Source organism: Pocillopora verrucosa, chromosome 14, assembly GCF_036669915.1.
Source record: "Pocillopora verrucosa isolate sample1 chromosome 14, ASM3666991v2, whole genome shotgun sequence".
Lineage (NCBI taxonomy): Eukaryota > Metazoa > Cnidaria > Anthozoa > Scleractinia > Pocilloporidae > Pocillopora > Pocillopora verrucosa.
This window is the reverse complement of record NC_089325.1, coordinates 5,384,527-5,397,057: the sequence shown is the minus strand read 5'-3', so window position 1 is coordinate 5,397,057 and position 12,531 is coordinate 5,384,527. Positions and strand designations below refer to the sequence as shown.

The window sequence follows — 12,531 nt, the reverse complement described above, 5'->3', positions numbered from 1 at the left end:
TGAACACTTTTAATAATTCCCTCATTTAATTTTTTGACTTAATTTGAATTTACAGCATACCTTTTCAGCTTTCTGAACCTTCTGAACAGGGTGCAAAGTTGCAATGAAAACCACCCTCTAATTGGTGCTAATTCTGCTGTGGACACTCCATTAATGAAATACTATACCAAGCATTTAGTTAAAGAAATGGAGCTTTTAGAAAGAGTTAAACTCACCACTGAACAAGGCCATAAGGTTGAATTTAGATTCCAGTTGATCCCAGCTGACATGAAATGGTTGTCATCCATGTCAGGGGAACTAAATAACTGTGCAATTTACTTTCCCCCTTTTGCCAATGTGAACCAAACTGACAAAACCAGTATCGGTGGATTAATTGGTGGACCAGAAGCAACTTGGCAACCATGGGATTAAAAGAAGCGGATTCTTGTCGCAGAGAAAGTTAGGAAGTTTAAGGCAAAACATAGAGATCCTGAAGGAAAACAAAGAGCAGAGGTCACTTAGTTAATTGCCAAGGAGAAATCTAGGCAAGAATTTGTTTCCCCCTTGGGCAAATATGTGGATTTAGCTAAGGCTGAGCCACTTCACAACACCAACAATGCCTGGCAGCAGTGGTTTTCAGCTCTCCTGACAATGGCCATGCAGTACACTGACCAAGCCAAACTCCGCACAGCAACAGTGGTTTCAGATCTCCCCAACTCTTCACCACTTATTACATTTCTTAAGTGTGTGTGGGAAACCGTGAAGTGCAGAAGGCTGTGCAGCAGCTTCAATAAGTGGTTCAGTGAAAAAAGAAAGAAAGGAATTTCTTTCTCTTATAGATTCACTGGCCTGGAATCCAAGAGGTTTTCATGGAATTTTGGTTACCTCAGGAACAGATAGAAAAATCGTCAAGAGGGTCTGCTTTAAGACTGCACTCACTTGCATTTAGTGGTTTACAAATCAGGGATGCTGCTGCAATTTATTCCAGAGTTGAAGTAAGCAAACAGCAAGTAGATACTTTGAAAACGCTTTGCCAAAACTATTTCTCAACAAATTGTCTGCTGATGGGTGGAGTTAGTCCTAGTGTGTGGACCCTGGGCTATGCTATACCATACCACACCAATCAGCTCTTTAACAAGCTTGGGTTTGGGCTTGGCCTAAACTCCATGCAGGGTCGAGAGGCTAAACATATCAAGCTGGCCAAGCATGTTGAGAATACCTGTAATGTAAAGAAAAGTATGAGGTGGTGGATTGTGTTCCGTCATGAGTTTGTATTTCTCATTTGGCTTGGAGAGATGGGCCCTTACAGTGTCTCGTACCGGCAGGAGAAGAAGAAGGGTTGTGATTCCTACATACCTAAGGGGTTACCGACAATGATACCAGATTTTGTTATTGTGGTCTTCCAAAGTTAAATGCAGGTGAAGAAGGTTGCACAGTATGCACAAGCAGTGAGATGCAACTAGTCAAGCAAAGTGTTACAACTGGAAAAGTTATCACTGAGCTTCAGTAGTATTTTAAATAACATTGGTTTAATATATATGAAGAGATGCTGGATTGTTATTTTTCAGTGCTGTAATTTTTTTTTTGATCATTCTAGATGTTCAAAGGAACATCCCAGTTCCTGTTATATATTATAAGAAATTAATAGAAATCGAAATCAATATTTAAAAATAAGAACAATGTCAATTTTATAACCATTACTTATACATTGTAAACTTTTAACTGTGTGATTCTTCGATATAAGCTCAACAATAATTCACAACAATATCAACTACAATTACCATTCATAAAAAAATTTAATATTTACTCTGCATAACAAATAGTCTACATATAATATTGTGGCACACCATCCATGTTCCAGTAGCCATAGTGAAAATTGACTGTCAGAACTTCCTTTTCCTCATGAAATTTCAACTTAAATGGCTTCTCATCCAAAACAATTACCTCACAGTCCTCCCCATTTCACGTTGTAGTCGCTTTTTTAAAATATTCTCCTAGTCTACTTTAGCCCCGTCAATGTTCATCCTCGTGAAGAGATATTTTGCTTTTCGAAAATCATATATTCTGTAGGACAATTGAGTGTTTGTCTCACTGAATTCGTGACCAAAATTATTTGGTTCAAGATAAATTTTGCAATGTAGTCCATCACCTCCATAGGCATGTCCACTGTAAATTCACCGAGCCATGGATTGGCTAGCTTCGGTTTCGGGCTGAGGCGGCGAATAATTCTGCAGTGCACCTTTCTTAAGGTTCTTGCTACCATTCCACGCGAAGGCAGCAGTTGTTGGATGTTAGAATCTCTAGAGCTCGTTGTATTTATCCTCCAAGACTCCCACAGCTCCATAAAGCTCTTTAAAGAAATCATTCACCTTTTTTATCTCATCCCCAGTTGAAATTTTCGATAAACAGTCAGTTTTAGCACGCTGCAAAGCGGGTCGAAGCTTTCGAGTAAACTCTAGTTTGGCGGCCATCTTGAATTTTTATTACGCAAATTTTTATCTTTTCCTCCACTTTGAATTTTACCCATAACCCCCTCGCGCTCCCAAAGACCCACAAGATGGGTGGTTTGGCCCCGCCGCGTTGCACTAAACTTGAAGTATCTGGGAATTCATTCATGGGAGGGGTAGATCCAGATTTAGGCATTTACATCTCCCTCGGTTCTTGTATTTCCTTTTATTTAAACAATTATAAGCTAAGTGGGATTTTATGTAAAAAAAATCATTAAGAGTGTTATCTTTAATTTCGCAAGTGATGTGTAGTTTGGTTTCCTCTATTGTACGTTATGTTGCCTCTCACTTCAAGCCCCATTGAGGAAACAGAAAAGGATTCATCACGAAGTTTCGCACCTCTTCAATCCACCGACCATTCTTCACATATTGTTTATGAAAATCCTTTGCCTTTGGAGGAGCATCGGTGCAAACCGTCCCAAAACCCCGCAAAAATTACTCGGGACAACACAGAAAAACAAAGCTAAGTGAACTTTATTTATCTGACTGTCATTAAGCGGATTTTGGGGATGAAATTTTACGATTTGCGGAATTTATGAAACATTTCTCGGGATCACTTGCATCTCTCTGAGATCGACCTTTGCAAATTACAAACAATGGAAAAGTTCATCTAGCGTATCAAACAACTGACGTCACGCGGCCTCAAACCCACAGACAGTCAAAGCTCATTCTCGGAATTTCAAGGTTGTCCCTTTTCACGCACGAATAGACTCGCTTTCCTTTTTTCTCAGAAATAAAAAAGCCATATCGTTTAAAAACAATAGCTTTTAAACACTTTACAATTAGGTTGAAGCATAATGCAAAATCGTGAGCATCATTTTGGGCATAATGCTATGTTTACAGAGGCAGGTTCAAAAGCATAGTGCTCAAATTGACGAGCATATATCTGACCCTTAACTTGACAGAGACTGGTCAAGTATTGCTATTATATCTTAAAATATAACGAGACACATTGCCGATGACGATTTTTGCGACAAAGTTATAGACTATTTTTTGGATGTCTTAATGCACATGTGCACAACGAGCTCTACCTTTGCTTCTCAATAACGTTGATTATTAGGAATCAGCAGCGTCAAATCCATATGCAATCTACTTTTTTAGGAAATATCGAATGAGATGGAGTCATGAGCATGAAAATAGATTGATCGAGGCTATATTTATATTTGTCATTCGTTTTGGGGCTGAACTGGCATCGAAATTATCAGTACAGGTTTTCTTTGAGTCCCTCGAGTGACGTAGACGAGGTAATCAAACGAGCTGTGTTGACGATATTGAAAAAGATGAAGACACCATCAGTCCTTTCAGTTTGCTCTCTTGCGTTTCTGTTCTCTTCAGGTGAGTCAAGCTACAAAGTCTTTCAGTTCCGATATTTGTAAGAACTTTCTATGCTACAGAGACCGAACTGAAATGCGGAATGTCTTTCTCAGACATTATGGCGTAGTGCCCACTTCTTTATCGTCAATGAAGTACAAAAGATGTTTCTTCAGTCTAGAAATGAGTTATGATGCTGAACTGCCGAGTATAAAATAGTAATCAAGAAGCACATGAGTAGCCTGAGTACATCTGTTAGAGCTTTTTCTTATCGTTTGTAAAGCTAAGAACTGGATGGAAAGTGAAACTGATTTGCATCAATCACAACAAACGAAGCAAATCGGCTGACACCACGGCATCACCGTGTATTGATAGCTTGCAAGGGCAGATGTCCTTGACGAAGCTTCAACTCAAGGCCTAATTGCTGAAATGTGTGTAGCAATGACAAGATTATTGCATCAACATTCAAAGAAACTGTCTTAGAAAACCCGTACGCGGAATTTTGTTCAAATAAATAACTTTTCCGGAGATGATTTCCGAGTAATCTAATGTGGTAAACAGCACTGTGTTCTCGATGTCGTCATGCTCCCTTGGCTATAAAGGTCACATTCTCAGAAAAGCGTAATGAAATTTCATCAGCTTAATCAATATTTTGAGTTTAAATAGATCGGCTGAAAATAGACCCAACCCAGGCCCTAGGAGTGTCGAAACGTTGCGTCTATGAATTGTTACTTCTTCGTTTACATTCATTCAATCTGTAAACCAGTGTAACATCAAACCATGTCTGATATTTGAAGTTATCATGTCTACCATATAGAATTTCCAAATTGTTCAAACTTACATCCCCTGATTTTTTATTTAGGTTTTGTTAGAAATTCAGAACTCAAACAATGAGAAATGGAAAGGCCTTTCATAATTAAATTATGACAGACACTTTATGCACGAGCCGTTTCACACATTTATTGTACATCAAGAGGTGGCTAAATCTTTTTGGTGCGAGTTCAAACCTCACGCCCTACTAAAAACACAATGATGTTTACTGACGAAGCTAACAGATCCTGTAAAAGGGTCAGACACCTATTTTGGCTCCCTTCCAAATCAGTCGACCGTTAGCATCAAAGATATGCCTAAGCGCTAATTGCATGTTGACTCCCCACGGAAGACACAAAGCTCATTCTCGGAATTTCAAGGTAATTGCTTTTCACGCACTAACGGAAACACTTTCTTTTTTTCCCAGAATAGAACAAAGCCGTATTATTCCGAAAAATAGCCAAAAAAAGCCTGCGAGTAACATACGGTAATGAGATGCGGAGTCATTGTAGACACGTTTTCCACGGCGGGATTATTCTCGATGTGGCCGGTCAACATGAAGTTTCTCTTATGCGGTTTGGTTTGTACTTTGATACTGATTCAAGGTAAGTTTGCTGTTAGTACTCAAGAAATACATTAAATACATAGCTTCCGTGATGATGAAAATACCCGCCATTTCCAAAAGTATATTTTTAACTAGGGAAGGAAACCGAAAGCAGCTACTTTGACAATGCCCATTCTATGTAATGTCTTACGCCAAAGCGATTTCTAAATCCTGCTGAAAAAATACAAACATCTAAATGTATTTTAAAAACGTTATAGTGTATTTAAAAGGATTGGAGAACATTTAAGGAAGAGTTTTGAAGGAAAAAAGTGAGGTCCTTCTCTGTGAAATAACTGATTTCCAATGATAATTATGCATACGGTAACGACAATTTTTTTTATGCGTCCTAGCCGTCCATTGTCTTCCTGCTTTTCTCGGAAACAAGACACACAACTGAAGAAACCTATTGAGATATCAATATGAATAAACACAAGAAAACATAATTGAATCTATTTGTGAACGAAGACAGGCAATTGTTTGTAGTAGTTTTCCTTATTCCTTTGTTCCAGATCTTCGTACAATCAAAATAGCTACTTTGACCGAAATGAGAGATCCGTTATGCGTGTGAACGTATAGCTGCAAGAGTACTTACACCAAAGTGGAAAGTTACTTAGGGTCTGCATGAATAAATCAGATTATGCCCTAAGAAAAATTCTGGAGGTTACTTTTTAAACCAGTTCCTTTCCGATTCAAATTTTGCAGTTCCGATGGCAACTGCAGGAGATGTCTGTAATGATCCTGCCATTACAGTTACAGTCAATACTGGAACGGATGCAAGACTCTTTTACAACAGATCGAATCTTGAGAATGAAAAATATTTTCTTGGCTATCGTGCATACGCACTTTCGTCCTTTTTCGCATTCATAAACAAAACTCAATTAGTAGGCACATGTGCTGAACCAGTGAGGGAGATTTGTGCGGACGGGAAGGCAAAATTCATGAAGTGGAACCAAACCCTTTTGATGATAAAAATCGTCAATGTCACTGTCAATGATAGTGGAGAGTACAAAGTCATGGCTTTGTTCTCAGATAAACATTATAATCCGACAACGGAGAAATGCTTACAAGTACACCATCTGAATGTATCAGGTAAGCAATAGATATGCTATCGTTTCTCGTTAGAGAACGATGAAATATCAAGCAATCCTAAACAAATTTAATAGTTTAAAAACTGGTGTTTGGTTTACATTTCTAGATCTCCTCCTCATGTCTTCAAAACTAGAATCCAGATTTTCAAGGGAACTTTCATTACAAGTCTAGATTCGCTCTTCCGGATTAAAACATTATCCAGATATTAATATGTATTTTTAAACTTTGTGCTGCTTTATTGACAAGGCATCTTGAATCATAACTGTAAAGTACACTTATTTTCCTGCTACTGTTTCCCATCAGAGAGCAAGGAGATGTCTAAGTGTATCATCTATTTTATTTCCAAGTAACCACCATACCAAACTGCTTGGGACTTTGGTGTTGTTATTTTTTTCGCAGTTCTGTGCTTCATATCTTTCAAAATATATTTCAAAAACATGAAATATCTACATTCTGTACAGTTAACGGAAAGAACATCTGTAGTCAGGAGCACCGTCTTTCTTGTTCCGAGGCCTATAGCCTCGGGCAGCATTTTCAAGACAGAGGTCACAGTTTTTCACCATACGGACCTCCCAGCCGGCAAATAAGATATTTATTTTTGTTTTAGGTAACTCCACAGAAACCACGACAAGTCCAGTTCCTCAGTCGACTCAAGTCTACAGCCCAAGCAGCAGCCCAGGTAAGCATTGCCAGGGGTAATAGTTATTTGTACTCTGCAACACACAAATCATTTATGTACGCAATGCTTCCGGATAAGCAAACCGTGCACAACTTTTTCGCTGCTTGATGAGCTGGAACTCAAACTCCCTTGAATGTTTGTCTCGAAAGTATTCTTATCCTCGAATTTCTTGGAATTGATTACTGTATAGAGATGCAATTTTGTTTAAATTGCTAAGCGTTGAATGTTCATTCACTGCTCCAATCGTAAAGCAATGCCCAAGTCATGTGGTAATTTTGCCGGAATGGATGAAGGAAGTGACATTGACATAGACTGCCTTGCATGGTTTAATCTGTAAAACATCTGCCATGAATTACTAATTTCGCTATGCATGTATTACTGATTTTTTTAAAATTCATTTTGAAATATACAAATGATATCATGCCAGTTTTGTCTTAGATATCTCCACAGAAACCACAAGTCCAGCTCCTCAGTCGACTCAAGTCTACAGCCCCAGCGGCAGCTCAGGTAAGCGTTGCCAGGGGGAGTAGTCACTTGTAGTCTGTAATACACGGCTTTATTGACGGCTTACCCGGGCTAACTGAGTTGCTAATGTAATTGGCCGCCATTAAAAGATTCAAAAGCTGACGTCTCGAGCGTTAGCCTCTCGTCAGAGCGAATCAACTGCTAAATTTGAGCTTCACATATATATATATATATACGGACGACGAGCCACGCTAAAAATCATTTGGCTCAATGTAAACTCTCTAGACTAACTCCCGCCTTTGCATAAATCCTCAAAGTTTTCCCTCGCGTTCAGATGAACTATGTAAACGCGAGAAAATGCTTGTAATGCAGAAATATAAAATGCTTTGCTTCTGATTTTGCATTTCTGGTGTTCTGATTGTTTCAACCAATTCCGAACATCATTTCATAATCCCCCCAATTTCTTTTCCGGCTGGAAGTGAACGTAACTCTTCCCGGAGCAATAAAAAAAGAAGTGAAATAAATATTAAATCTCAACTAGGTAACAGTGATAAAAGCCACAAAGTGCTATATGGCACTTTCAAATAGTGAAAAGTCTTAAAAGTAATAACTCCATAGAAACCACGTCACGACCAGTTCCTCAGTCGACTCAAATCTACAGCCTCAGCAGCAGCTCAGGTAAGCCAGCGTTGCCAGGGAGAGTAGTCATTCATACTCTGTAACACACATCATTTCTGTACGCAACGCTTCTGGATAAGCAAACCTTGCACAACTTTTTCGCTGTGCGATGAGCTGGAACTCAAACTCACTTGAATGCTTGTCTTGAAAGTATTGAACCTCGTACCCTCTGATTTCTTGGAATTGATTACTGTATAGGGATGCAGTCTTTTGTTTAAATTGCTAAGCGTTGGATATTTATATTTCGCTCCAGTCGTAAAGAAAGGCACAAGTTATGTGATAATTTCGCCGGAATGGATGACGGAAGTGACATCGACATAGACTGCCTCGCATGGTTTAATCTGGACAACATCTGCCATGAATCACTAATCCCGTTGTGTATATATTACTGTTTTCCTTTTTCTAAATTCAATGTTGAAATGCACAAATGATATCATGTCATTTTTAAATTACATAACTCCACAGGAACCAAGACAAGCCCAGTTCCTCAGTCGACTCAAGTCTCCAGCCCCAGCAGCAGCAGCTCAGGTAAGCGTTGCCTGGGGGAGTAGTCACCTTAATAATGTAATTGGTCGCCATTAAGAGATTCAAAAGCTGATGTCTCGAGCGTCAACCTCTCGTCAGAGTGAATCAAAAGCTAGATATGAGCTCCTCATATACGAACGACAAGCCAAGATAAAAATAATTTTGCTCTATGTAAACCCTGGACCAAGTCCCACGTTTGCATAACTCCTCGAATGTTTCCGGCCCCCTCGTGTCCAGATGAACATGTAAACGGGAGAAAAGTCCTCTAATTCTTCGCTTCTGATGTTTGGATTGTTTCAAGCAATTCCGGCTATCATTTCATAACCCTTCCAATTTCTTTCTGGCTGGAAGTGAACGTAACGCTTCCTGGAGCAATAAAAAAGTGTTAGTAAATGTCATCTAGGAAACAATGATAAAAGCCACAAAGAGCGACATGGCACTTTCAAATAGTGAGAAAGTCTTAAAAGTTGCTCCTAAATATTAAAGATAAAAAAAGTCCCTGAACTAAAAATTTCATGGTCTATTAAAATTGTACCAACGACATAAAGAGCAAGTAGCCTTCAAAATATAAGGACAACCAGCAAAGTCCGCATCAAAATTTCTCAGCTGTAGTTACAAAATCTCACCTTTTGAGCAGCCATAGTGGATTTCTATACGTTTGCTACCTGGCAGAATACATTTGTGAATATGCACAACGCCTCTGAATAGGCTTCAAGTTTTGAGATTGATTGTTTATCATTATTAATATTTATAATATACCTGCTCATAAACTAGGACGCGATTAGTTTCTCCGTCAACTAAGGTCTACAACAGTAATGAGAAATACCAGTAGTGAGTAGTTTTGACATGAGCTTTTTCTCGTTTTTTGCGTGCTCACTTCTTGCATATCATTCTCACCTGCTGGCTTACTCACCAGCGTGAATATTGTGTCCTTTATTTTTCAGGTTCCGTAGGGAAGATAGTCGGGATTGTAGTAGGAGTTTTGGTATTCCTATTAATCGTAGTCTGCGCCGGTTTACTCTATTGGTTAAAATGTCGTCAACCATCAAACTCAACAGAAGGTAATGACGAAGAAATGGCCGCTTTCAATGCAGAACAAAATAATAGCGAACATATGGCTCACAATAAAGCGCCAATTATACAGACAACTGAATGGCAGCCTGAAAAGTGAGTTATCTCGTGAGAAAATCAAGTACCAGTGCCACATCGGTCAGTCTTGGATGAGCACATTTTTCAAATAAATTCCTCGTATTGTAATTTGTACTGAGACTCTTGTAAAGTATTATTGCCAGATGAGGCAAAACCTTCCCACGGCGTGATGCGATACGTGATAAGTTCAAATGTTAACTCATATTTTGGCGCCACTTTTGTAGCCGAGTCCTAAGTTACGTTATTTTATGTTACGTGATTTTTCGTATGTTGCGTTGCACATATCAGCAAGCTCTATTAGGATACTCTTGGCGCCAGACTCTGTGTTAAATAAACCTTTCAGATTGGCTGATTGGCTGTTTGGCTTGAGGGTAGTCTAATCATGGTTAACAAATGAAATGTTACATGATATTGTTGACTGAGTGTTTGCTTCCATTTATATTTTGGTCTGACACAATCGAGGCAGCGACACTGGATGTTTATGCCGGTTTACAGTGAGCTCAAAGAAAACGAGAATTTGTGATCTTTGATAAAAGAACTAACCTAACCTTTAGGAACTTTTTCTCTCAAAATTACAATAGACTTGTAAAAAGACAGGTTTCTTCATTTCATCCCTTAGCCTAAATCTAAATATCCTAATAATTAATGTATTAATTATCAATTATCAAATAATTGTTAATTACTATGAAAGAATCGCGCTCACTTTCGATGAATTTAATAGCCTGCTGATTCTGCATATCTCATGGCAAGGGCAACTCAAACAAGTCACCCCATGGTCTTAACATCACGTTAAAATTCCTACAAAATCGCCATCTTCTTCATTGGCAACTCGTGTTAATTTTTAGCAGTCATAACCGTCACTACACTGGATACATTTTCTCCATAACGCGAAAATTTTGTTTGGATGTACAGATATAAATGATTCTCGGCGACTCTAGGGTTTAGCAGTTGAAATGAAGATGGGGTAACTTTTTTGTGCACACACGAATCACACGATTCACTCAAGGAAGCGATCTTCGCTAAAGAGGGAATAATTTGTCTTCTTTAGCGGTCAACCAATCAGTTTGGCTCTTTTACAACTTAATAGTTTGGGCGATCAGCTACCGTCTTTATTGTTAATATGCAATCTTAACAGTACAGTGTGAACTACATTTTTGATGTTAAAATGCAATAATAAAAGCATACATTGATTTGTACATCATGATTTTCAAACACAGCAACTTGTATGATTTAATTCGAGGGCAATTTTTCTCCTTCTCTCGTGTAGAAATTAACTCCGAGCTGTTTGTGAGAGCTTAACCTTCTCAAGGGCTTTAAAAGATTAATGTATCCCCTCATTTCTGATCATATCATTTCTATTCGTCTCTGACTGCGTGACCGAAAACAGGATACCGCAAAATTTCGAGAATTTTAGCTTAGGGCTTTATCTTTGTTGCGCTGACTCAGCACATGTAGGAGCGATGAAACGTGTAAAATATTGCACAGCCTACGTACAATGGACATTCACTGTTTACTTTCTGTCTAAAGGTAAGTTCATAGCTTCAAACGACCGAAATTTATCTTAAAGTTTAAAAGTCCCTTTCAGGGCCGACGCTTCGCAAAGTACTTGTTTCCGGAGAAGCTGTCTGGCGTGCCTATATCCGGGGTGACAATAGAGTTAGTCACAATTTCCTGGTGTCATAAATTAAAGACAGGAGTACTTACCACGAACCGTCACATTATTAGCATTAGAATCGACATGTATTTACTGTATTGCTCCTGTAAAGTTAGCTACAAAATAAATAACAACAACCAACATATGAATTAAGAAATACAAGAGAACAATCAACAAGACATTGAACAAAAAAAAAAGCAACAACAACAACAAAGACGAAAATAAGTGCTTTTAGCCCCCCATAGATTGTTCTAGCATAAGTTTTGGCATAATTTGGCCAAAGGAACATAATTTTTGCTATTTTTATGAAAATAAAGCAGCATGTTTTAATCTTTTTTTTGGGGGGGGGGGACATTACCAGGGTCATTACTAGTTTAATTAATTTTATTAGTCTCTAAGATTGCAAATTTTTGAGTTTGGTTCATGGTTCAGTTTCAATTTTGCAATGTCTTGGAGGAGGAAAGGTACCGCAGTACTGCGTCGTTCTTCGTTTGGGCACACCGGAAGTAAAGATTGCGTAGATCCCACTTTCCGCTTTCACAGGAAACAAAACGGCGTCGAAAAGAAACATGATGCTAACATGGCACATTTTGACAGATAAAGTCACTGCTTCTAGTCTGGAATTAATTGCAGTAGTTAATTGTGGTTATATCAGAGCAAGTATGTAACTCAGAATAAAGAAGACATCATGCTGTATTAACGATAAATATTTAATTTAGACTTGTTTTTTGTCTCTTCTTTGAAAAGCATAATTTAAAACGAGCATGATTTTGAGAATAAAGTAGGGCCTACTCTAATCTACAGATATTTCTACAGAATTTTTCCTTTTTAATTTCAACACAACGAAAAAGGAGCCCTACCAGACCCACTACAATAGGAGGTGAAGCCACCTACGTCACGTGGATGCAAGATGGCAAGAGGGTATCAACAGAAGCCGAACTTCACTCGATTTTGCCTCAATGTTACTAATTGTTTGTTTGGGAGTATCTTCGTAGTTCGATCGACATTCACTCTGGAGAGTATTGGGCGCAGCATACACTAAAGAAAGAAGAATGCGTCTGGAAAAAATTATTTTGTGACT

The 12,531-nt window shown here is 38.5% G+C and overlaps 1 protein-coding gene and 1 pseudogene across 2 annotated transcripts; both read left to right on the top strand.

Annotated features, from left to right (window-relative positions):
- Positions 1-439: 439 nt before the first annotated feature.
- On the top strand, positions 440-1,391 carry LOC131795595 (uncharacterized; annotated as a pseudogene).
- A 2,085-nt stretch (positions 1,392-3,476) lies between these two features.
- On the top strand, positions 3,477-10,975 carry LOC131782815 (uncharacterized). 2 transcript variants are annotated; one of them, XM_066160920.1, is made up of 7 exons: positions 3,477-3,821; positions 5,035-5,212; positions 5,914-6,300; positions 6,908-6,979; positions 7,430-7,486; positions 8,588-8,650; positions 9,592-10,975. In XM_066160920.1, the coding sequence occupies exons 2-7, from the start codon at positions 5,098-5,100 to the stop codon at positions 9,816-9,818; spliced, it is 921 nt and encodes a 306-aa protein (XP_066017017.1). In that variant the 5' UTR covers positions 3,477-3,821; positions 5,035-5,097; the 3' UTR covers positions 9,819-10,975. The 2 variants fall into 2 exon arrangements, with proteins under 2 accessions (XP_066017017.1, XP_066017015.1); XM_066160918.1 differs by having other exon boundaries at positions 3,478-3,821; positions 7,418-7,486.
- Positions 10,976-12,531: the final 1,556 nt, after the last annotated feature.

Excerpts from the sequence above, each read along its gene's own strand:
- LOC131782815 (XM_066160918.1), top strand. The coding sequence starts at position 5,098 with ATGAGATGCGGAGTCATTGTAGACACGTTTTCCACGGCGGGATTATTC. Across the intron at positions 7,487-8,587 it reads CAGCCCCAGCGGCAGCTCAG|GAACCAAGACAAGCCCAGTT; the intron begins GTAAGCGTTGCC and ends ATAACTCCACAG. Across the intron at positions 8,651-9,591 it reads CCCCAGCAGCAGCAGCTCAG|GTTCCGTAGGGAAGATAGTC; the intron begins GTAAGCGTTGCC and ends TTTATTTTTCAG.